The following is a 25,998-nucleotide window of genomic DNA, read 5'->3' on the forward strand; positions in this document are numbered from 1 at the left end:
TTTTTGAAAATCCTATTATTTACTTTTTAAAAACACTCAGTATTGATGTAATTCTGCTCCCATAGAAGTCACTCATGAAACTCCCATTGACTTCAGGGGAAACAGAGTTGGGCCAACACTGAACATTTTTGAAAATTCCACCCTAAATCTATAACTAACCAACCTAGACTGACTAACCTCAGTCCAGAGTCATTACCTGGCTGATTTCATATTAGGCATCACACCATAAGTGGGTCTTGAGGGGAGATTTGAAGGAGAGGGCAGCTTGGAGGGATGTTCCATGTATTAGAGGCAGCCTACTGAAAGTGCAGAGATGTTTTTGGAGAGGAAGCAGTTGCAGGTGATGGTAGAGTGGCAAATGAGGCGATAGGAGCCAAGAGTGCACCTAACCATCTTGAGAGGCAAATAGTTTTGATCTCTGCTATCACCTCAAGAGTCTTAACTTTTACCTAAGGCAGCAGCCAATTTCCAGGCTGAGCAGTTATGAAACTTTTCCCTATGAGTAAAGAACTGAAAATAATTGAAGCATCATGACTGAGGTGGCATAAACTACTGGAACTTAGCTTATCTGGTCTAATGCTGCTTCATTTTATTCTACTCACCATGCCTAAAGTATCAGCAGAGAAAGGAAGAGGAAGAGTAAAGTAAAAGTTAATGTCGTGCCAGTCCATTGTCTCTTATCTGTTTTCAAGAACAAGTCTATTATACGGTGACCGAGAATACTCAGAATCTGAAGTATGTGCTGGATTCAGAGCCTGACTAATGCTTAAGCCATACAGTAGAGGGCACTCCTTCCTGAAATGAGGTCTATGAACTAGCTCCACCTACTCCCAGATATGAGTTATCATTCACTGAATAGCATGTGGAAAGCTTCTGATGTATTAGCATTGAACACCCACAGAGAAAACACATTCCTAAGGATCCTAGGGGGTGTTCTTGTCATGACACACACGTTCAGTTTGTGATAGTGTCAATGAAAGTCATGCCCAATATAGAGAACAGCTAGCTATGTGCTAACTCCATTGCTCTGTCATTTTGCCACTGCATGCCATCCTCTATTTTTCAATTTAAATTGTTAGTTTCATTTTAAAGCACCCTATCTTCTGCCTAGCATTTAGCATGCTGTTGGAGCTGTAGAAGTCAGTCATAGTTATGACATTTTATATAACATTAATCACAGCGTCAGCTGAGAATTCATTAACTTTCTCAATGACTAGGGCGCACTGCCCCATTTCATGTGCCCCCCCAGAGTAATGGAGTGTTTCCATTTGCTGAATTAAATGCAATTGCCTCCTACACTGTGCCCCAAAAAATAAATTGCTAGCTGACTGAACAAAGGCACCTCATGCAATTTACAAACTCTCCAACCTTTGGTAATTGACCTATCCTAGGGATTTTAAGGTACATCTCAAAGTGCCTGTAGATACTACATTACATTAAAGCAGTTTCTTTGCCAAGCTCAGGTTTTTCTGAAGTTTAGTCATTTAAGAGATTGAGATTCAAGCTATTTTAATATTGTTCATTTAAAGTAGTTTTTTCATTTGCACCTGTCTGTATACATTTAGTGTATTCAATATATATACTTATTCACACAATTACACATACACACAGTACATCTGGGGCAGATCCTCAGCTGGTTAACTGTCCTAACTCAATGGAGCTATAATAATTTACGTCAGCAGAGGATGTCTATCTTTTGTTTTCCAACTCACACCTTAGACTGCCCTAAAATATCCAAAATGTTTCCATATAGCTTGTTACGAAGGGAGCAGCCAATATTCTGAATTTCCCCTCCTGATTCGTGTTGTATTTCCTCTACCATATGAAACAGCGGAACAAACACATTCACCCAGCACTTACACTTCTGTTGAGAAGGCAGCACAACACACAGTGATTGCTATGGAACTAAGGCAGGCAGGCAAGCTCTAGGTGATGCTGGTGGCAATTAAATGAGAACTAGCCGATAGCGTGACCCTTCCTCTCTCCTCAGTCTTCACCTTGGTCCTTGTCCTGCACAAGCCTTTGCACATGCCTAATTTTACACACTTTGAATAGTCCCATTGACCTCAATGGGCCTATGCCCCTGTGCATAAAACTTTTTCTTCTTCTGTTACATAACATTGCAGAGTTTTTCATTTCTCTTCTGTCCCTTATGCACGTAAATCTCTTTTGTTCCCTTGTAGATTGATGCCCAAGAACTTAGTGAAATCGTCAAGAGCCAGAAGGACTTGGGGGTTAAGTTTGAACAGCTCATGTCAGCAAGGTCAGAGAACAGGCCAACAGTTCCCTCCGAGTCACTGAAGTTCACAGAACTGGGGCAGCAGCTGCAGGAGACGAGTGGAGATCTAAAAAGGGCCAATCATCTTTTTAGTAGGGCTGCAAAACAGAGTGCTGTGTCCTCCAATAACCTCAGAAAAGTTCAAGCTGATAGGTGAGTGTTCAGAGAGGACTGTGGCTTTTAGTGGTGCCAGATAACAGATCTGATGACTATGAAGCCCTTCATTTATCTCCAGAACAGATAGCGGCAGTATACGTTTCCCTCCTCCCTGCTAATGTACTTCAACACTGACCAGGCGGGAATAGGGAGTTTAGTCCTCAAGATCCATTCAAGACCCTGGCTTCTGCTTAGACTGACAACAAGGAGGCCATTTACTGTACTTTGGGAACTAGGATACCTGTCCATTAGGAAATGGACTGATACTACCAACAAATTTCTCAAAGATTTGCAAAGTATGGCCTAGTGTTAATGACTTTTGGTCACTTTAATAGAATCCAAACTGATGACCTCTCAATAATTCATCCCTGGAGCCATCCAGTACCGGTGTGTTAATGTTTGGGATCAAGATTTCTCTAGCAAATATTAGTTTATTAGTGAAATTAGTTAAACAGGCTGAGCATTGTCTCTTGAGCTCAGTCAATCAGTGTTTCATACGAAGCCACTGTAGCACTGTTACTGCTGTAGCACTGTTACTGCTGTAGCACTGTTACTGCTGTGCACTTCCCAAACTACAGTAAATGGCCTCCTTGTTGTCAGTCTAAGCAGAAGCCAGGGTCTTGAATGGATCTTGAAGACTAAACTCCCTATTCCCGCCTGGTCAGGGTTGAAGTACATTAGCAGGGAGGAGGGAAACGTATACTGCCGCTATACAGTTGCTTTACAGAACAACTAATGAACACCACCGCCGAGATTTTTTTTAAAAAAGGGAACATGATGTTAGCCCATATTTAGACTCCTAATTAGATGGCATGATTTGAAAGAGTGCTGAGCACATAGCAGCTCATTGATTTAAGATGATTTGTGTGTCTAACATTAGGCACATATATTAGAAAATCTTGGCCTGTATAATTAAGCAGCAAAATCAAAGGAAGGAGTTCAAGGAAATTCAGTGCAAAAAAAATTCCCAAATGAATGCAGAATTGCCACTGAGAATGTAATCACATATGCACCAGGAAATTCTGCATGCTGGTAAATTGTGAGCTCTTCAGGGCAGGGACCATGTTTGTATAAGTCCCTGTACTGCACCTAGCACAATGAGTTTCCATCTTGAGTGGGGCCTCTTGGTGCTACTGTAATATAAATGTTAAATGATAACTCAGCCACCCTGGACGGTCTCAAGGCATGAACGTAACCCCTCCACCATACTACAAAATATTCCAGATGGACAAGTGGGAGTTATAGTGGGAAACATAACTGTCTACACCAGAGGTTTTGATGGCGTGGGTAAGGGGAGTGATTTTTTCACACCCCTAGTTATTATAGCTATGCCAGCAAAACTGTGTAGTGTAGATGAAAAGCCTTGGGTTTGGTGTAAGAACCCGAACAGAAGAAAAGCAGGACATTACATTACTGTAACTTTTTTTAGCAGTGAACAATAACGGGGCCTGTATGTTTGAGCCAGGCATTGAATTGCCAGAAAATAACATCTTTGTCTAAGTTGCTGTTGTGTTCCTCCTTGTTCGTGTTGGCAGGCAGGATGCGAGCGATGTGACTGCAGAAATTTTGCAGGAAATGCAGACTTCAGGAACGTTTCAGAGCCTGCTGCAAGCTGTGCAGAGAGAGAAGGAGAGGAAGTCTAACTTCCACACCACCATCATCAGGTTAGGGTTGTGTTAAGCAATTTCCCAGGTTCAATCACCACTGCTCCTGAGTAGTACAGAAGCTACTAATCCCCAAATAGGATTCCTTTCTCTACTCTCTCAACCAAGTTAATCAAGTCTTTGTGGACTCTATACAGGCTTCTGTTGGAAGAATTCTGCATTTTTTGCTTCATTCTCCCAATCAGTCCCACCTGTCTGACTCAGCAATTGTACATGAACCGTACATCACTGCACTGTGGCTTTATTTACCATGTCATCATCGCTACGATCACATCCCAATTTATGACTTTCAGATACATAGCCTTCCTGAAGCTTAAAGAGGACAAAAAATTGCCTGTTTGCCAACCAGCCAAGGAAAGGTGGCTCACTCTGTGGTACTGCAGAGTTCTGGGGAGCTTTCCAACCTACAAGCTCTCAGCGAAAGCAGGAGGAGCAGGGCTGTGTTTTGTAAGGTGCAACACTGCATCAGAAGGGAGGAAGTCCCCTTCCTGCGGAAAGCTAACCCTACTCTCTCATGTTGTATTCAAGGAATGTAGGTTTTTCCATTTTGCTTTTTCCTTTAGGGAGGAGGAAGGAAGGAAGGAGATAAAGTCCCTCCAGAAACGGCTGCAAGATGTCAAGAAAGAAAAGGAATTAGAACTTCAGGTGAGAATATTTGAGATGGGCAGCATGCTAGAGAGGAAATGTGTTACTGAGCATGCTCAGACTGGGACCTCTCCTTCCTAGGGTGGTTCACAGTCTCCGATGACAGGGTGTGAGGACACAAGTAACACTCTCATTTTGGGGCAGGCAGGGAAAAATATAAACAAAACAAAAGCAAGTGTAGCTACATCACCAGTGTTCTGGGTGGTGAAAGATTGTTAAAGCACCGATCAGTGCTGTACAGCTATAATAGTCTTTTCATCAGGGAGCTTCCAATCTAAAAGAGACGCAGATCAGATCTGAATGCAGTGGGAAACCCAGAGGATGGTGTTAATTGGGATGGGGATAGCATAATACCAACAAGGATTAGCATTGGAAGGCCTAGTGGAATAAATAGGTTCTAAGGAAGGCGTTAATGGAGATGGTGGGGACATAATGTTCTGTGATAAAGGGTTGATCCAGACATAAGGGAGAAAGCATGAAGAGGAGAGAGTGAGAGGGAAATGAAGGGAGTGATGCTGCTGCATACTGATGGAGTGAGGGGTGTGCGAAAAGAAACCAGCAGAGATAGAGGCAGAGCCATGCAGGGCCTTGAAGGCAAGAACGAGAATCTGACACTTGATTCAGTAGGTGAGAAGGAGGCAGGAGAAGATCTGTATAAAGGAGTGATCTGGTTGAGTGGCAAATGAGGGTCATTTTATCTACAGTATTCTTGATGGACTAGAGGTGAGCGAGATGGAAAACAGGGAGCCCAGAGGGGAGGATTTAGCAGTAGTTGAGCCAGGAGATTACTTGGGTATGGAAAAACATTTCAAGTTGAAGGCACATTGAGGAAGGGCTACTTTTTATAAAAGCTGAAGAGGAAGCAGCAGCAGGACTTGGTGGGAGCCTAGATGCACCTGGAAGAGCAAGAGCCACTGAAAAATGTCCCTGTGATTGCCAGTCTGACAAGGATGGTATTGGCATTGGAGAAGAGAAGAGAAGGTTCGGGAGGAAAGATGAGGAGCTCAGATATAGCTGTGTACAGTTCGAGGAAACAGCAGAATCTCCAAACGTGATATCAGTGAGACAGGAAAAAATGTTGAAGTGGAAAGTAGATTTGAAAGTCATCAGCATAGAGGTGCTAGAAGAGACAAATAGGGGTAGATGAAATAAATTGGGGTAAGTGTAGGAGGAAGAAAAGGAGGAAACAAAAAGAAACCAGGTGAACTTTGCAGAAAGGAGGAACCACTGAAGGCAATATTGAAGGAACAAATGGTTACAAGATAGGTAGTGAACCAAGGAAGGACAGACACAGGAGCTCAAAGGTTTTCCAGAAGAAATGGAGAGTGTGGATTACTTTTCTAGAGAATTTCAGTGTCTTCAGTTTGGCACTGCGTCTAAAGGAATCTGAAGTCAGAGACTGGTCTGCAAAAGGAGATGTGCGACTTAATAGATATTTCTTTTCTGCTGCTGAAACTGGACTCAAGCCTATATCCAGGCCCTAAGGGGGAAAATGGAACAGTTTAAAAGTCTGTTGACCTCTGTTTGGCAGTTAGAAGAAATAAATTAGTTGTTTCATTTGGCCTGTTTCATGTGGCAGTTACTTGAGGATTATATTTTGTCCATTTCTTAGTGCTCGTTGTCTCTGCCAGCTGAGATTCAGGTCACTCATAGGGTAGTGCTGGGAAGCTCTCCATGCACTGTACCAACATAAGGAGCAGAGCTGGTGCCAAAGTTAGTGCTGTAGAAGCCCAACAGTGTCTGTATGCCCAACTTACACATACTGTTCTGTTTTGATGGAGTTTCCACAACTCTTTCCAATACTAGGAAACGTGCCTTACGCTGGAGCTTTCTTTGGCCTCAGTCTTAAACTTTTTTGCATTTGCTGTAGGTGATGATCCTCCTTTTCAGCCTTTACCTTCTGATCTTTGAGTACCTTTCTTCCGTCTTTGCGATCAGCCTCACAAAGTGTGGCCTGCAGTCGTTTTCTTTCCAGCTTAAAGTCCTCTTCCTGGGTTTCCTTATAGCTTGATCTTTGATGATAAATCAAGATGAAGTTACTTTCAAATCCTGTTTTCCTCCCATTGCTAAAAAATAACCTGCTCCGATGAGGTCTCCCTGGGAGAATGATTTCTGTTCATTCCATTGAGAAATTTCTGATAGGCAGCTTTACCGAGACTTTCATGATTTGGCACATTGACAACTAATTTACAAAAGGAAAGAAAGCATGTTGATTATGGAGCCTTTTGAGCAGCAACAATAGAGGGAGGGAGGGACTAAAGCCCCCATGGCAGTCTCCAGTCTTTGGACTGAGTGTGAAAGAGAAAACAATACCAAGCAGATATAGTAATGGATTCAGAAAACAAAATTCTCTGTTCTGGGTGTGTTCCTTGTATGTTCTTGTTCTGAGCTGTGTTTGTTCTTAACAAGACACTAACTAATAACTCACAGGGCTATTCCACTGTTTTTCCCTTCTCATTCTCTATAATGAGTCTCAAATATTCTTCCCTCCTGATTCTGTCCTTTTGGCAAACGTTGATTCCCCATTCACCTGTATTTCTAATAGAGCTGAAATTAACAAGGCTCATTTTGTTCTTTCCCTTCTCTTTGTGCACCAGCAGGATTAATCACTTTAGTTCAGCTCTAGGAGTAAGATTTATTCATTTAGCTGTAGCTGCTGCAGTGGTCACTTATTTTGTAGCATTTTCCTTTTACTTTGTTATTGATGAAGTGGTGACATTCTACACAGATTATGATTATTAATTATTGAATGCCAAAACCTGTGCTACTGTAACCTTAAGGTTGCACTGTCAGCATCAACAAGTCAGGCAATGAAAACGTTTAAGGCCCAGCAGCACTCTTTACACATCCTGTAGATTTCACAGTGTACATTTTGGAGCAATAAATAATATAGCAGGCTATATACCTTAAGCAGAAAACCAAGAATATAACGTGGTGTGTGCGGGAGGGTAGGTTGTACGCACACCAAGTTAACCTTTAGATTGGATACTTAGCTTTTATTCATTCTTTTCTGTAGAGGTTCTTATACCATGCTCATCACCATAATATTAATGCACTACTAGAAGGTGCTCAAAGTAGCATGGCCAACATTTGTCCTCTCATCTTCTTGCAGGGAAGAGGAATGTGTGCCATGTAGTATTTTGTTTTTTATATTTTTACAGCCCCCACCCCCATGCATTTACCATAGAGCAGCCAGGTCATAGAAACTTGCCTTGAACTTGGAGTGGAAGGTGGTGAGGTTTGTGATGGTCCTTAGTTCTTCTGGGAGTTCATGCCACAATCTTGGTCTGTCCCCTGAGAAAGCTGTTGTTCAACTCCTCATTCCTTGCAGTTATAGCCTTAGTGTTACATTAACTGTTCCTTGGATTTATTTTCCTAATGCTTTTTAAAAAGGGAAAGAAACAATCCAGACTGACGTGTCTTACAGACTTCGCAAGCTCTGCTGGCTTTGCGTTAGGAGTTTGCAGTCTCCTTAAAACAAGTATGCATTTAAATAATGGCACACGCAAGCACATTCTTTCCCTACCTAAGTATACACCTGTATAGAATTAAGGACATTTCCTACTATGCATGCTCAGCATGGGCCCGATCCAGAGCTCATTTAAGTCAATGGACAGGCTATTATTGACTTTGTTGGGCTTTGGATGAACCCCGAGGCCATTTTCATAGGGCTGTCTCTTTGGCAAATCAAAAAAAGTCTCTTTCAAGCCATAGAATGGGCCTAATCTTCAAGGAAAGCTGGAGCCATGGCACGTTTCAAACTTCAGCCCTTTTTGGTGTAGTCCTGTTCTATAAAAGGGTAGTTAGAATGTGTCCGTAATTACACTTGGGCAAGTATATGCTTTGTACGAGCCACCCTGGAGATCCTGGGGCTGGGAGAGCAGGGGATTGCAGGCTGGGATAGAGGGGTATTGGCAGAGCTCTGTATGTGCGGAGCCCAGGGCTGTGGATCAGGACTAGGAGAAGGGTGGTTGTGGCTTAATTGTTTATTAGGAGCCTTTGCGGTGCTAGAAGCTGGGAATGGGCAACAGGAGATGATCATTTGATTCCCTGTTCTGTTCATTCCCTCCGGGGCACCTGGCACTGGCCACTGTCGGAAGACAAGACACTGGGCTAGATGGACCTTTGGTCTGGCCCCGTATGGCCACTCTTACGTCTTATGTTAATTCAAGGTGTTGGTTTTAACTCATAAGGCCTTAAAATGGTTTGAGGCTTGCTTACCGTAGTGACCCCCTCTCTGTGTGTGACCCTGCTGCAGTTGCTATCAGTGGAAGGGTTTGACCTGGACCTCCGTTCGAAATTTTTTAGGGGTCCACAAAAGGAAACAAGGTTGAAAACCACTGATAATGCAGCCATATGACAAGCTTCCCCTTCTGTCTGCTGGAAGCACAACAACCCCCCACCTCCTGCATTGTTTCACGGACGAAAATACAAGCCATTACCAAATAACCTTGGTATATTATGGAGCATAAATAGGTCATGTCTCTGCTTGTTATAAAGTCACTTGTCTCAAGTCATATGACAATTTGGGCTGTAAAACGATCTTCAGGCAGAGAAACTATAAAACAATGGTGGCTGCATGACTTTAACACACACACAAACCTCATCCAAGGGCCCTAATGGTCCTGAGCCTTATAACATAGTTTGCTTTCCCTGACTATATCTGATGGGATAGCGAGTGTGTGTGTGTGTGCACGTGCGCGGAGGAAGAATTTTCCCTTTGAGTGTTCCAAACTCTTCTGAAAAGGAACTCTTTTAAAATGACTCATGGCCTTTAAACACAGTGCTATGGAGCAGGGTTTTTCCTGTGGGATCTTTCCATGTTTACGCAGTAAAGGAATATGATGGTGCCTGAGTGACAAGATGTGAGCCTTTCTGTGGGCTTCAAGTCACTTAAATAACACCGGCACTTCTGTGTTTCATCTTCAGCTACAAGCTTCAGCAGATGAATGTTGAACCCATTGTAACATGACAGCAAGCAAACAGGAAAAATCTGATTGAGTAATCAAAGGCACGGGGCACAAGAAGTAAAACCAGATGCATTAAGCTCAGTCTTACGTAACTGCAAACTAGTCTGCTATGACCTTTAGATTCTTAGCACGTCTTGTGCTTTTCATATTAAAGAAAATTCTCCTTTAGTTACAATCCTGCATTTCTAATCTTCATCTGTTACCCCGGGAAACCAAGTAAAACTAAAAAGCCCAATGCTAAACTGAATCATTCTTCAATTCCCCAGTGCGTTCAAACATCTTGAAACACACTCAACCACAGACATCAGCTCAGTACCTTTCAACTCCGGAGTCCCTTCTGCCAGGGGAGCATGCCCAGACCCAACTTGCATCTGGAAATCTCAGCTCTCCCTTGTAGTGAGAGTGAGCAGGGAAGGGGTGACAGCACATAGCCAGCTACTTTCCCTCAGCACTCCTTACTCACCCAGAGCGTATGCTTTTGCAACAAAATGTACACTGTCCACCCTGATAAGCTTTCCAAGAAGTAGTGGCACATATGAACAGAGCAAGGGTCAATTTTCACCTGTTCTTTAATTTGCTTTGCAATTGTTTAGTTTTTCTGGTTACACAAAAACTTCCATGCAAGGAGCCCAACATGCTGTGCAAACTAAAGAATTAAACCGTAGCGCCCTCACAACCAAGATGTCATTTTTTTTATATGTAACCCTTCTGCCCCTCTGAGTTGGCAGCAACAAGGGCTGGGTTCAGTATCCAGGGGTTCCGCTTCAATAACACAATGCAAAACCAGCTCGAGCCCCCACCCAGTGACCTGGGACAATTACATACCACCCCCCCGGGCGCCTTTAGGAGGCAATACTTCCCCACTCGCAAGCATGGAGTCTGAATGTAGCAAAATCCTTTTAATAAAGGAAGGAAACAATGCAGCATCACGTTGGAGAAACACCACAAACAGGATTATAACACAAACCATAAGGAAAAACCCACCTCCAAGTACGTTTGGCAATGTCTTATAGACTCATAGACTCAGACTCTAGGACTGGAAGGGACCTCTAATTCTTTCACTTCCTAGACTGTAATGCTTGCTTGGAGGATAATTACACCCTCACTGTGATGTATTTTACTCTCAGTGCCGTAACCCTATCATGATGTATCTCCTATCTGGGAGCTCTGCTGAGGCCAGTGGCATTATGATCAGAAGGTGACACTCTGACACATGAGTAGAGACACATGGGGGAGGGGGGAAGACGAGGTAACATGGAGGCTACCAGGGTTGAACATGGCCCTACAGAGTGTGGGGAGCAAACTCCCTCTCAGCCTCTCCTCTCTCCCATCTCCCAGAGTCAATAACTCAGCGCCAGCCCCCTGCCTCGATGAGGGGGAGAAGCCTTCAGCCCTATGATTTTTAAACATGTGAGGTGGGACACAGGTGAGTTTGCCTGGAGTAGTGGGCACAAGAAATTCAGAGGTGACTTGCATTTTGAAGCTCGCTTTTATGCCCCCCATATGCCTCTCCCTCCTGCCTATTCCTCAGAACCGGAATGAGATGATTGCATACCTCAAAGACCAGCTTCAGGAGATGAAGGCCAAGACAGACATGGAGAGCCGCTATGTGAAGAAAGACACAGAGCTCCAGGTCTACCAGACCCAGAAGAAGTGCAGCAACGCAGAGAGTGACCTGTTCAATGAAATTGAGGTAAGCACCGTCTTTAGGCCTGTTTGTAAAGTATCTCCAACAAGTAAGGCGAGAGCTGGCTGACTGCAGACTGCATTGCCACCAAACAGCCAAGATGTAACTCACCATGCAAAGAGAGGTTTGTTTACACACAGGTGGCACAAGCTCCTCCGTCTCACCCACCACCCTTTCGTTCCTAGATTTCACTCTCTTACATAGAACAACTGGCTTTTTATTGACACCGCAGAGCAAGAACCTGTCACTTTCAGTCGTGCTGTCCATTCATCACTACAAGCAGTCACATGCCGGTGCGCCTCGTCGCAGTGTATGCATACATGCGTGCCAAGATAGCCTCTGACCTGTTCTGTCTTTATTGATCACAGAAGCTGAGGATCAAAACTGATGAGGAGATTAGAGTGCACGTGGAGATTGAAAATTTCCTCAGGCAACAACAGATGGTGGGTGACTCAAATGTTTTCAATTAGCACTTAAGACAGCAACCTATAAAAATCACATCATCTTATTCCTAGGGTGGCAGTTAGTGTCTTAAGGAAAACAGTTAATGTCCATCTATCCCTCAACCAGCTTCAGGACTGTTGTTGGAATTACCATTTGCTCCCAAAGCATAACACTGGTTACCTGAATTTTGGATTATTTTAAATCTGGATATATTTCCTCTAAATCAAAATTGAGATGGGACAGATTTGTTCAGCTGATTAACTTAAAGCCCAAAGTACATTCATTGCAAACAGGTCAGACTTCCAGCAGCATCGGGAGCTGGCATTAATACATGCAGTATAATTACAGCTTCACAGGCCCAGGAGCTGCACCTGTAAACTAGGACACCAGCGGCAAGGAAAGACATTATAGAGCCACCAATCATTCTTTGCTTTATCCTAGCCTGTTTGTTCAGGAGGAAATCCAGCGGGGTAGGATAAATACCGATTCACAACTCTTTTGATAGACTCAGATTGCAATCAATCCATAATGTCTGTTATATATATTCAGGTTGCCCACGATCCATAATGTCTGTTGTATTACTTTGTATGGAAGAAAGGACCCAAAGAGTCAAAGAGGTTAACATGACCCTGAAACAGTTCAACATTAAACAGCATTGGACAAGGTTCAGGGTTTGCTCTATAGAGACTTCAGCCTGCTTAGTACCATGGCAAACATACCATAAAAAATCCTTTATAACCTTTTATTAAAGATACAGAAAAAGTAAGCAAAGCAGTTAAAGCTTTTGAACTGTAAGGTATTAAGTAAGGTTTTAATTTAAACATCCCTTGTTCCCTTCCCTTAAGCCACAGAGAGTCTTTAGAAGAAGAAAACCCATGTCTGACGGTCTCTAAGATGGTATTAAAGATGGTAATAATTGTCCTTTTTGGGGGAGAGAGAGACATTAGTTGAGATGAGCTGGAGCTGTACCTGCTGTTGTTAAAGTCCGATCCCTTTGCCTTGAAGGCAAAACAAGAAACACAAGCAAAAGGGAAAAGAGACAATGCAGTGTCTGTCTCTGGAGTTGACTTTCACTTGCAACCTCACAGCTGGACAAACACAGGCCCAGCACATGGTCTTATCAGCCATTCTGAGAACTGGAAAACTTGTACCAGCATCAGCCTGTTGAGGGCATTGCTTTTAGCTGCCTTTCTGGTCACAGGATTACAACAGTGTTGCAAAATATGCAGTCTTGGCCAGCTAAGCCAGACTCTTATTTGGCAAAAGGAGAGGAACAAGAAAGAAGGTAGGTAAGGAAGGAAAAAAGAGAGAGAGAATGTGTGTGTGAGAGACCGTCTCACATCCTAGGTTGTGTTCTGGGATTTAGCCAGAGCCAGTGAACGTGACGGTGTCATCAGGGTTCCTGTCTCTGGCTCAGTCTGGTCAGGTCATCTCTCAGGATTAGGAGGAGGAAGGTCCAAAGTTGAAGCTCACTCCTTCCCCTTCTCTTATCTTTCTGTCAGCCAGTGTTCACTTCCTTTATTACCTTCTTTGATAGGCTTAGTAGCCTGGTGGATTAGGGGGAGCAGTAGATGTGATATATCTTGATTTCAGTGATGCTTTTGACACAGTCCCATGTGACATTCTCATAAGCAAACAAGGGAGATGTGGTCTAGATGAAATTATTATAAGGTGAGTGCACAACCTGTTGAAAGACCATACTCAAAGAGTAGTTATCAATGGTCTGCTGTCAAATTGAGAGGGCATATCTAGTGGGGTCCTGCAAGGGTGAATCCTGGGTCTGGTACTAGGCAATATTTTCCTTAATAACTTGGATAATGGAGTAGAGAGTATGCTTATAAAATCTGCAATGACACCAGTCTGGGAGGTCTGTAAGCACTTTGAAGGACACGTTTAAAATTCAAAATGACCTTGGAATACCAGAGAATTGGTCTGAATTCAACAAGATGAAATTTAGTGAAGTGCAGAGTACTTCACTTAGGAAGGAAAAATCAAATGCACCACTACAAAATGGGGAGTAACTGTCTAGGGGGTAGTGCTGCTGAGAAGGATCTGGGGGTTATAGTAGGCCACAAACTGAATGAGTCATCAATGTGATGCAGCTGCAAAAAGGGCTAATATGATTCTGGGGTGTGTTCACAAGAGTGTTTGTAAGACACAGGAGGTAACTGTCCCACTGTACTCGGCACTGGTGAGGTCCCAGCTAGAGGACTGTGACCAATTCTGGGCACCGCACTTTGGGAAAGATGTGGATAGACTAGAAAGAGTCCAGAGGAGAGCAATAAAAATGAGTCAGTAGCATTACTACCCCTTTCCGGTGCGTTCTGTCTGCTGTGCTAAATGTCACAGTATGTCTCCCACACAGAAGTTGGAAGAGAAGCTAGAATACTGGATGGAGAAGTATGAAAAGGACACGGAATCTAAACAGCAAGAACTGAACACTCTAAAAGCATCCAAGGCAAATGATTTAGCAGCACTGCAGGAACTAGCCAAGCAGGTATGAGATCAGCAGTGGACTGAAGGATTCAGTGACCCAGCATTTCATTGCCCAGGCAGCATCCCAAAAGCTGGTCCCTGGGCATTTCCCCACCCTCACTCTTTTCATTCACCCAGAACAAGGGACGAGAACTACGGGAAAGAAAAGATTGAGTAACCATGGAGCTATTCAATAGAATAGGCAGGAACAACACAGCAAGTGGTGTCAGGAGGGAGCCACGGGGGCATGAATCCTCTGTTCTCTGCATGTGACTCTGGTCAAGAAATGCCATTGTTTGTTATTTTTCCTATGGCCGTTTTGGGTGTACAAGTGGCAAGTAATTGAAGGGTTTTTATGAGGGGCAAGGGAGGACAAACTCCCTTCTCAATGTGTCTCACCTTGGTGCACACAAGCGATTGCTAGTCTGGGGGGAGGGACTCCGTGGAATTTTAACATGCTTGCTTTGATTGCCAGTGACCACTGGCTGCTGCAGACTAAGGGCTATCTCCGAGGGCTTGTTGGCTGCCCTGCAGTTCGGACTGTGAGGGCATGAATAGCAGCTGCGTGTAATTCCCCCTCTGAGCATTAACTGAAAGGTTCCTAGTTCTAATCAGATCACTAGAAATGACATATTGGAGGTGTGGTAACGATGCTCACTCTGAACCCTGGTAACTCCCTGTTAAACAGCAAGCTCTGATGACAATATTCCTGGAGAATCTCTCAACCAAAGCTCACTGTTGGAATGATTGTTCTGTTTCCGATATTTACATGGCAAGGATTTGTAAACATGTAAAAACCTTCCTAGAGAAGTAGTTAAAAAAAAAAAAAAGGTTTCTAGTTCACACTAACGTAGTCCTGTTGAAGAGGGTTACACTAGTGCACACTGTTTGTCCCCACTCTGGTAGTCAGAACTGCAGGGCAGTGTAGACATAACTTAAGTTTACTGAGTTCTGAATGCCTGCTTGTGGAGTTAGAGGACACTCAACTCCTTGTCCCGTCGAGCACCTCATCCTCCATTCTGCCTGTAAAACTTGGGCCAGTTGTGTCATCCCTGTGTCCCAATCATTCTACCTGTCCCCATGTGTTTGGGGTGACTTTCTAGCAACACCTGTTCCACCAGAAGCTAGACAAGACACGCGCTTTCTGCAGCATAACATCAGCGGGTTCAATATGTTCAAGCAGTGAAAGGTTTCAGTTACTGGAGCAACTTACTGCTTTACGATGGAGAACACAGTTATATGCAGCATTTGCACTGCAGAGCTGGGACAGTCCAGAAAAAGGATCCGAGGGAGAAAGGCTTGCACATCAGCCTCCATGGAGTAGCTATGAGGGACAAGCCTTGTTCAGGGAGCTCCAGAATTCAAAGACATCATGATGCCCTCAGTCCATTTCTAAGCAAAGCATGTTCTAGAGCAGGGGTGGGCAAACTTTTTGGGCCAAGGGCCAAATCTGGATGGGGGATAGGGCAGGGGGTGCGGTGTGCAGGAAGGGGCTCAGAGCAAGGGATTGGGGCAGTGGAGGGGGTGCTGGGTGCATGAGGGGGCTCAGGGAAGGGGGTTGGGGTGCAGGAGTGTAGAAGGGGGCTCCGGGCAGTGGCTTGGCGTGCACAGGGGTGCAGGGTACAGCAGGGAGCTCAGGGTAGGGGGTTGGGGTGCAGGGTGTACGAGGGGGCTCAGGGCAGGGAGTTGGGGTGCAGGAGGGGTGCAAGGTGCAGGCAGGGAGTTGGGGGGCAGGGTGCTGGCAGGGTTCAGGCTCCAGCCTGGCGCTGCTTACCTAAAGTGGCTCTGGGGTGGCAGTGGCACGCACTGGGGCCAGGGCAGGCTCCCTGCACGCCTGCCCTGGCCCCATGCCACACCGCTTCAGGAAGCGCTGTGGCCCCTGGGGTGGGGGCATCAGGGGTGGACGGCTCCTCATGTGCTGCCCTTGCCGTGCCTCCAGGTACCTCCCCCGAAGCTCCCATTGGCTGCGGTTCCCCATTCCCGGCCAACGAGAGCTGCGGGAGCTGGTGCCTGGAGGCAGGGGCAATGTATGGAGCTCTCTGCACCCCGTCCCCCTCCTGGGGTCATCAGGGAAATGGTGCTGGCCGCTTCTGAGAGCGGCGCGGGGCCTGGAGGCCAATCCTGTGGGCCAGATGCAAAGCCCTAACGGGCTGGATCCAGCCCGTGGGCCGTAGTTTGCTCACCCCGTTCTAGAGCGTCTCTTGCATTTCTGCAGTGCCGGTTATTTGAGCAAGCCATCATGGAGGATCAGGTGGAAAAGGAGGCAGCGAGAAGAAAGGTGGAGCAGGATGCGCTGGAATTAAAGAGCGTCAAGAAGGTAAAAGGGAAAATGCTACCAGTGCTATGGCTCATGAATGATCTGTATGCAAGGGGGCTCCTTTCAGTCAGCAAGACGCACTGAAGGGTTTGGCCAGCAGGGCCTGGGACTGGCAAGCGCTGCCATTGGGCTGGGAGAGGAGAGGGGTCTGCCGCATGTCCAAGCTGCTGCTTGTTCTCCACACCCTCTAGTCCCCCCCTAGGGAGAGCAGCCACAAAGTTAACAGCCACCTACCGAATCAGGAAGGAAATAAAGGGCAAATCTTGGCTCCCAGAGTGAAGATTTGGGGGCCTTTTGTCCCTCACCCCATCTGTGCAGCGAGGATGATGCCACAGAGGGAGGGTTGCAATGTAATCCCTGCCATCAGTACAAGAACCGCCCCCCACCCCATCCCACAAACGCTCAGCACAGACTATCCCACAGGCCAGGAAGTGCAGGGGAAGAGCCCAACCTGCTACAGCTTAGGACATTGGTCCTTTACAGCAGGTGCCACAGTCTACACTGTACCTGGCGGCCGCCTTGCTTTCAAGCTGCCTCCCACTGGCCTTTCACAGGGCCACCGGTGCTGGGTTTCTTTTTAATGTGGTTAAGAAAAGTAGCATTGAAGTACTTGCTGAGAACAAGTACTGGCATGTTGGAAACAGTGGGTGATGGGAGTACCGATTACACGTGCAGACCCAGCATAGGTGGGCAACTGCATGTGCAAATTGGACTTTTTGAAAATGCGGCCCCAAGAGCTAAGGAGAGAAAAAGATTTAATGACCTGCAAAAGGCAGGCAAGTGGCGTTGGGCCCGTTGTTTGCTTCTTTGTGACAGTTTGGGTTTTAAGGGGGCCATTTAGGGAACTGGGGTAAAAATCTGACTGGGGACTGGTCCTGCTTTGAGCAGGGGGTTGGACTAGATACCTCTGAGGTCCCTTCCCACCCTGATAGTCTGTGTGAACATAACCATATGTTTAATTTAAGGCAGAAATACACAGGAACACTGAGTCGGGCCTTTTCTGCTGTTGCTGGAAGGACTCACTAGAGTCTCCTCCACTCTAGGCTTTTACTTGGCTAAAACACTGAGCCAGCAATTGAGCAGGGTGCAGCCCGTAAACTCGCGTACACAGCAGCTGGTCTACAATCTAGACTGCATGGAAATCTGTCGAGGGGTTTTCTGTAGAGCCCATCACCTTAGTATCTAAGCACTTATGTTAGGAATGTTTCCAAGGCAAAGGGTTGGTGCATACAGAGCCAGCACCAGTAGCACTGGCAGCCGACAGCAGGCTGCTGGCCTAGGAGAAGCTGGCAGACAGCAGACTTAGAGCGGGATCCAGGCTCCAGCCAGCCGGTGCCTCGAGTAGGCTGGAGATCAGAATGTGTCACAGAGCCGTATTCCCTGGCACTCTCAGGTTCACAATTTGGATTTTCTTGTAATGTTTTCACATAAACGTAATATCAGACAACCAGAAAGCCCATCCCTTGTCCCACATCACTGAGCCAGTGGGGCCTACTTGATACCCCCTAGAGGGGGAGGCATGTTGCCATGGCAGCTGACTTCAAGACCAGCCGCTCTGAACAGCGAAGAGTCTGACTCTTGCTCTGGAAAACTAACTCTCCTCTCCTGCTTCCAGCTCCAAGCCTGGTGGAGAGGCACAATGGTTCGCCATAACATCGGTCCCTATAAGGCCCTGAAGAAGTCTAAAGAGGACAAGCCAAAGGGCAAAGACAAAGGGAAAAAGGAAAAAGCTGGAGCTAAGAAAAGGAAGTGATGGCCACAGGCTGCTGCTCTCATTAGACCCACGGGCCCTGGAAGTCTGGGCTCTCGCCAGGGAGGAACACTGGCTTGTGTGCACAGAGTAAGAAATAAAGTCCTCAGCAGAGTTCAGGGCCAGGGCTCTGGGCCAGGCTGGAGTTCATTTTCTTGACAGGCAGGAGTTTAAGAGGAAGTTTCTTGCACAGGTCTGACCTCTCCAGCTCAAGGTAACTAGAGCTTAGCAACCAGCTACTGCCATTTTTAACCTGCCTTGTGCTATGCGCACACATTATTCCCCTGAGAGCACAGGATGCTGGAACGATATGGCCCTCAAGATTTTTCTGCAGCCTTAAACTAATTAGTCCTCTGGGTATAATTCACACCCTGTTCACAGGCTTGAAAATGCAGCTGTTTTAAAGGCACTGTGCACTCAGAATATTCACCACCTCTCCCCGTCACTGCAGGGTTGAAATGTTAGCGTAGGCTGCGGGCACTCGTCCTTCACCCCTGTTTTGGTTAATGCTGCTCAGAGCAGGTCTGGACAGCTTGGTGACAGTCACTCACATCTGGTCTTGGGTGGGGCTTCCATGTTAGTGCCAGTGCTAGATCAATGGTAGGAGAACTGCTGAAGATTCTCAGTGTAGATGGAGCCTTGTTCAGAGCGTTTGTGTTTCCATTCTCACAGTCCTCCTGCCACAAGTCCCTGTAGCCTGCAGGAGATAAGGAAAGAATCGTGCCCCAGTGAGGGTGTAACCATGGGCAGGTAACGTAATGTCCTTGGTAATGCAGGACATCCTTTGGCATCTGGTACCCGAGAACTGCTCTCTCAAACCCCAGAGTGCAGTGAAGTGATGACAGCCTGGCTGTTACCTTGAAAGAGAAGTGGGGGGGGGGGGGGAGGCAGAGTTCTGCTCTGTTATCCGAGGGGGCTCTCCCCGCTGTGGGTCCAATCCTTTTAAATGAGATTGTACTGCAATCAGTGTACACAGTGGAAACAGCCAATAGCGCTGTCTACACAGTGTAAAACCGCAGAGGGGCTGAAGAGGCGGATCAGAACAGATAGAATCGGAACGAGGCTGTTTTCACTCTGAGACCACTTAAGAGCTGTATCAGGAGCATGTAGCTGTCCAAATTCATTCACATTGAAGAGTCAAACTGTGCCAAAAGTTCTCTTAAGATCAAGCAAAAGTACTTCAACTGCAAGTGGCAAAGCTGTTAATTCTGAGAGCTCAGTGGTGGCTGGAGCCTGCAGTTTATTCTGCGTTAATGTATCATGGAAGTGACAGTGGCTTTCTGAAAAAACTCACATGTCAGGCAAGCTGGAGTTACAATCACTGGCATCATTACTGGAAGTTAATCAGGAAGCACTCCCTTTTCAGTCACTGATCCCAAACGAGAACACATTGAAACTTTCAGAGTAGCAGCCATGTATCAGCAAAAAGAACAGGCGTCCTTGTGGCACCTCAGAGACTAACAAATGCTCAGATAAATTTGTTAGTCTCGGAGGTGCCATAAGGACTCCTCCGGTTTTTACATTGTAACTTGTCTTCCTCACTCCACATTGGAGCAAGAACAGGCACTACTCCTGCGTGAGGTTTACGTCGCACGTCTACAAGCAGGCACCTCACAGCAACCACTGCAGTTAAGTTTAATTTTAACTCCCTTTCCATGCGCTCAGAACGTTTCGAAACATGTCATTTTGAGGCTAAAATGTTCCAGGCTTGGTCTGTGCTGACAGGTGATTTTTATTTATTTATTTATTGTGAAGTTTGCACAAAATCCCTTCAGACATATGAGTTATGAAAAGGAGGGAAAATGCACTTTTCCTATGGTAAAAAAAAAAATAAAATCCCAACCACCCCTTTTTAGAGACAGCTACAGCACAAAAAAGCATCCTCTCCCCACACTTTGCTGTTTCTTATCAGACATACCCTGGGAGACTCCATGGTAACTGGAAAACTAATAAAATTAAAGAGTGAAAATGAAGCAAATGAGAGGAGAAAGGGTCTTTAGTCAGACTGCTTAGAAGTGGGTGTTTTACCCTTGTTAGCGTTTATAAATCAAATGCCAAATGAACACTTGATTTTGTTAACAACTCAACACTTCTGCCTCTCAGCTGGTGTCAGAGCTCACAATACACAAGGAGCTGCAAGAGGTCCACCAAAACCAGGGGAGATCAGCCTTTACATTCATATTTTTGTAATGTAAAAAAGGCAGAAAATGTAATGAAAGTTAAGAGGTCCTCCATACATTGAAAGGTCAGGCATCTCATCCAGTTAGCCAAATGCTTGGCAGTCCCCCAGGGCAGTTGCCTAGCCATTCTCCACTGTTTGGAAGGGAGAACCGGGGACGGACTGTGGCAGAGAGAGCTGAAGCACTGTCACAGGCCTTAGGGGGAGGTTACTGTCATCCACGTCTAACAGGAGAGGAACAGAGCTCCAAGCTCCGACAGAGCTTCTTACAAATTCCTCAAAGCAGCTGCCTTTCCAGCTTCAGAGATGATATCCTGCTGGGCAGTGCCCTACTCCAAAGTAACTTAAGAGCCACCAGTGCACCCTCCCTCCATGTCCGATGTCAGTACCTCAGTCACAACCGCCCTGTCTCTTTCTGAGCGAAAATCTGGAGGGCGAACTCTTTCCTCAGTGCTTGCTGAGTTGTGAACCATCTCCCCCCTGCTTCCCACTCTGTCCTTTGGTAAGGCAGCAGACCAGGAAACCCACTGAACTTCCCCAGTGTTTGGTGAAACAGACCCAGAGGAAAGTCAAATGGGTAAGTGGACAAGTTGAGCTGCCCAGAAAAGTAGCCATTTTGGTGGAGTTTGGCGTCGGAACATAGATGTGTGCGCAGCTTGGCAAAAAATAAGATAGTAGCACCAGAGGGCCATCAGGTGCCACTAAGATGGGTAGATGTTTTGGTGGCTGCACACGTGCATTACACAGGCCCGGCCTTAGATACTTCCCAGTAATTTGGAGGGAAGGAAGTTCTGGGTCTGAGGGTGAAGATAAGTGACGTGGGTTTGTGGAATGATTCCCTACTAAGTTCCATATTTGGAAGATCTGCCTCAAGGTAGATTTGCGGGGACTTAACAGTGTAAGTTCCCTGACAGTGACTGTCTGATATGTCATAGTGAATCTCCTTAGGGGAAGCTAAAGGTTCCCCCAAGTGTCAAAGCCAAATGTTGCTAGGTTACAACTCCAGCAAAGAAGGTTCAAAACCAAAATGACCTCTTCAATTTTGTTGGAAAAAATTCAGAGCCTGCAATTAAGGAATACTGCTTTGCGGCTCAGAGGACCAGTGTGCCCAAGTATCATCCAATAGAGAGCAAATGGACCAGTGTCGCTCTTTGAACTGGTGGGAAGTAAGGATATGCTGACTAAGCTAAAAGACTGTTTTGCCTCTAAGCATCAATAGCAACTAAAGGTGCTTAATTAAATACTGTAGACAGGGGAATTTGGAAGATATAACAAGCTTCTCCATAATCCCTAAACAAACCCATATGCTTTACAGCCATCGGGTGCCTTGTGCCATGAAACAGCTGCAGAATCAAGCTGTTCAAGTCCATACAATACATATTTAACAATTGTTGGCCTCTGCACTCTCGCACCTATCTCCCGTGCACACAACGTGCTGCATTCTCTGGTGACTGTCTTGTTAATAAGCTTAACACCTAATTCCCCCACAAACTATAAGGCAAGTGTTAAGGCTGCAGGCACATATTAGTGATTTGAATTAGGACTGTCAAACTATTACAAAAATTAATCGTGATTAAAATAATTATTAATTGTGATGTTAAACAATAATATAATACCATTTATATAAATATTTGTGGGTGTTTTCCACATCTTCAAATATATTGATTTCAATTACAACACAGAATACAAAGTGTACAGTGCTCACTTTATAGTTATAAATATCTGCACTGTAAAAATAAAAATAGTATTTTTCAATGTATCTAATACAAGTAGTGTAGTGCAATCTCTTTATCATGAAAGTTGAACTTAAAAATGTAGAGTTATGTACAAAAAAAACTGCATTCACAAATAAAACGTAAAACTTTAGTCTACAAGTCCACTCAGTCTTATTCTTGTGCTGCTAATTGCTCAAATAAATTTATTTACATGTGCAGAAGATAATGCTGCCTGCTTCCTGTTTACAATGACACCTGAAAGTGAGAACAGGTGTTCACATGGCACTGTTGTAGCCAGCGTTGCCAGATATTTATGTGTCAGATGCGCTAAAGATTCATATGTCCCATCATGCTTCAACCACCATTCCAGGGGACATGCATCCATGCTAATGATGGGTTCTGCTCGATAACGATCCAAAGCAGTGCGGACTGACGCATGTTCATTTTCATCATCTGAGTCAGATGCCACCAGCAGAAGGTTGATTTTCTTTTTTCGTGGTTTGAGTTCTGTAGTTTCCACATCGGAGTGTTGCTCTTTTAGACTTCTGAAAGCATGCTCCACACCTCGTCCCTCTCAGATTTTGGAAGGCACTTCAGATTCTTAAACCTTGGGTTGAGTTCTGTAGCTATCTTTAGAAATCTCACATCGGTACCTTCGTTATGTTTTGTCAAATCTGCAGTGAAAGCGTTCTTAAAACGAACACCATTCTGGGTCATCATCTGAGACTGCTATAACATGAAATATATGACAGGATGTGGGTAAAATACAGAGCAGGAGACATACAATTCTCCCACAAGGAGTTCAGTCACAAATTTAATTAACGTGTTGTGTTTTTTTTTAGCAAGCATCATCAGCATGGAAGCATGTCCTCTGGAATGGTGGTTGAAGAAGTAAGGGGCATATAAATATTTAGTGCATCTGGCACATAAATATCTTGCAATGCCGGTTACAACAGTGCCATGTGAACACTTGTTCTCACTTTCAGGTGACACTGTAAATAAGAAGTGGGCAGCCTTATCTCCCATAAATATAAACAAACTTGTTTCTCTTAGCAATTGGCAGAATAAGAAGTAGGACTGAGTGGACTTGTAGGCGCTAAAGTTTTACATTGTTTTGTTTTTGAGTGTAGTTATGTCACAAAAGATGTCTGCATTTGTAAGTTGCACTTTCATGATAAAGAGATTGCACTACAGTACTTATATGAGATGAACTGAAAAATACTTTTTTTTTAAATTTTTACAGTACAAATATCTGTAATAAAAAGAATATAAACTGAGCACTGTACACTTTGTATTCTGTGTTGTAACTGAAATAAATATATTTGAAAATATAGAAAAACATCCAAAATATTTAATACATTTCAACTGGTATTTTATTAACAGTGTGATTAAAACTGTGATTAATCATGATTAATTTTTTTTAATTTCGATTAATTTTTTAGTTAATCACGCGTTAACTACAATTAATCAACAGCCCTAATTTGAAAGTATATTTCTGAACACAGAGTTTAAAAATACAACTGTTAAAAACCCAGGAAATGAATTGAGAAGGCTGCATGTTTCTCACAAAGCAGCCAGTAATTCTGTTACTATTAAATTATTGTTATTACACAGGTGCCATGGAAACAGAATCCACATCAGAATCGGTGACTGAGGCAGAGGACTGAGGTCAGGAAATCCTGTAATTTCTAAGTTCTTTACTGAGCTGGGTATTACCCACTTTTTACAGATGTGAAACCTGAAGCACAGTGAAGCGGCTGATATAGCAAATCAGTGGCCAAATGGCTCAGGATGGTATTAGTCATGGGACAGGCAGTGCCATTTTTAGGCTACTTGATCAAATTCAGCCTACTTTAGTAAGCAGCTGAAAGTTACCATACAATGACTTTTCAGTGACCTATATAAAATGACATGGAAGGTCTCCATGTAGTTCTCAGCAAAGAGGTATCTATGGAACACCACCACCACCACCACCACCAAACGGCAGCCATACAGACTGTAACAAAGCCGACTGCCATTAATGAAAGGACTGGACTTCAGATCAGATCCTTGGACAGAAGTGTTGCATCTTCTCTGTCAAGGACTAAACGCAATGTCAACCGTTCTCTCAGCCCAGCAATGGCTCCTCAGGTCTGAGTGAAGACCAGGATACAGAGGGGAAGATTACACTACTCCTGCTTACCTGCAATACTCAGCTGCAGATAAAAATGGAGGACTTCACTCTTCAGGGCTGCTAATTCTGTTGCTTGGCTCAGTACTAAAGTTCATCAAAAAAAATTAAAAGGTTTTAAAAGCAACAAAGCCAAGAAGTTCTTGGTGCAAGGAGAGGAAGACTCATTATTGCTGGGAAAAGGTTGTCAACACTTCACCTAGAACAATCTATAATTGGTGCATCCCTGAGTCTTTAATTTATAGCCAACTGTGCCTGTGAACGCTAAGGGACCTCTTCACCACCACTTGTCTACAGCCCCAACAATAAGATGGATGCCTGACGGACAGAAGATAAAGCACCCACCTTGAAAGTCTTACAATATTACATGTAAAAATGAAAGGAAATAGAGTGCAACAGAGCTGCATGAGTGAAAGATGGAGTCTCGCATGGTTCGTAGTACAGTCACCATTTTTGTTTGGATTTTGCGGGGGAAGATCACGCATCCAAAACTAAAACCTCTCCATGTGGAAGGGGGACTAGGTCTTCTGGAGGAAGTGTGTTTTAAGGAGGCACACAGAGGAACAGGTGTGAGCCTTGTAGGGCAGTTAAGAAGAGATGCCAAGTATAGAGGGCCAAAGACAGCATGAAGAATGGACTGTGGTATAGGAAGTCAAATTAGATGATCTGGTGGTTAGTCTCTTCTAGCCTTAAGCTCTATGACTGACTGAGAGAAGATCACACAAGGGGTGATTAAGTTATGAGGCTGAGGCAGAGCAGAGGGAGGCCGGACCCAAGCTGTACAGAGTCCTGAGGGTGAAAACATGGAGCCTGAAAACTGAAGCAAAAGTCAAGAGGCCATTGGTCAAGGGATCTGAAGAGTGGACCTGGAGTGGGGGACACGGCCGATGTGGTAGCACTGTGGACCAACTGGAGGTGGGGTGGGAGGGAGAGCAGCATGTATGAAGCAAGGTAGGAAGTTCTGTGGCTGCTAGCAACTTTTAGGCCTCTCACTTGTTTGCTGTAAACTCTAGTTACGAAGGAGGGAGGAAAGGAGGAACAAACATTTTGTGCCATCAGAAAAACTTTCCTATTATTGAGGAGAAGACTGGTGCAAACTTCACAGAACTGAACACTAGACAGGATAAATAACATGAGAACGTAATACAGAGAGCAGCTGTGCACTGGCTGTGGCTAATAGCCCATGTGACCTAAAAAGTATTTTCCACCACTAACTTCTACGAATGAACGGGGAGCTGATTCTGAGGAACACTATAGTTATTCTCAGGGGCAGGAGCTAGAAAGGCTGCAGAGAAACAGGTTCTGATTACATCTGCTGAAAGAAACATACTGAGTGCAAACATACACTGTCTCCTTCTCTGGCCCTTCAGTCGTTATGCTGAAAGAACAATTTTTTCCTATACCAAGCTCCTAAGACCACCAGAAAAAACATCCGTTCTCTTAATAAATATGACAATTCAGAAAGTAAATACACACTTGATACATAGGAATTGACAATCACTGATGCAAATATAAAAATATAAGAAGGAAGAAATATTTCAGTTCATG

At 44.7% G+C, this 25,998-nt stretch overlaps 1 protein-coding gene across 4 annotated transcripts in view; it reads left to right on the top strand.

The window, feature by feature from the left end:
• The window catches only part of IQCG (IQ motif containing G), a 32,352-nt gene extending 13,807 nt beyond the window's left edge, over nucleotides 1–18,545 (top strand). For 2 of the 4 annotated variants that reach the window (XM_050963828.1, XM_050963827.1), the window contains 8 exons: nucleotides 2,184–2,431; nucleotides 3,970–4,098; nucleotides 4,662–4,743; nucleotides 11,245–11,406; nucleotides 11,769–11,843; nucleotides 14,210–14,341; nucleotides 16,535–16,636; nucleotides 18,252–18,545. In XM_050963828.1, coding sequence (XP_050819785.1) covers nucleotides 2,184–2,431; nucleotides 3,970–4,098; nucleotides 4,662–4,743; nucleotides 11,245–11,406; nucleotides 11,769–11,843; nucleotides 14,210–14,341; nucleotides 16,535–16,636; nucleotides 18,252–18,389 — 1,068 coding nt within the window. In that variant the 3' untranslated portion in view covers nucleotides 18,390–18,545. The remainder of the gene's footprint in view (nucleotides 1–2,183; nucleotides 2,432–3,969; nucleotides 4,099–4,661; nucleotides 4,744–11,244; nucleotides 11,407–11,768; nucleotides 11,844–14,209; nucleotides 14,342–16,534; nucleotides 16,637–18,251) is intronic. The other 2 variants (XM_050963830.1, XM_050963829.1) reach the window with 2 other exon arrangements.
• Nucleotides 18,546–25,998: the final 7,453 nt, after the last annotated feature.

The sequence above is a fragment of the Gopherus flavomarginatus genome, chromosome 8 (assembly GCF_025201925.1).
Source record: "Gopherus flavomarginatus isolate rGopFla2 chromosome 8, rGopFla2.mat.asm, whole genome shotgun sequence".
Taxonomy (NCBI): Eukaryota; Metazoa; Chordata; order Testudines; family Testudinidae; genus Gopherus; species Gopherus flavomarginatus.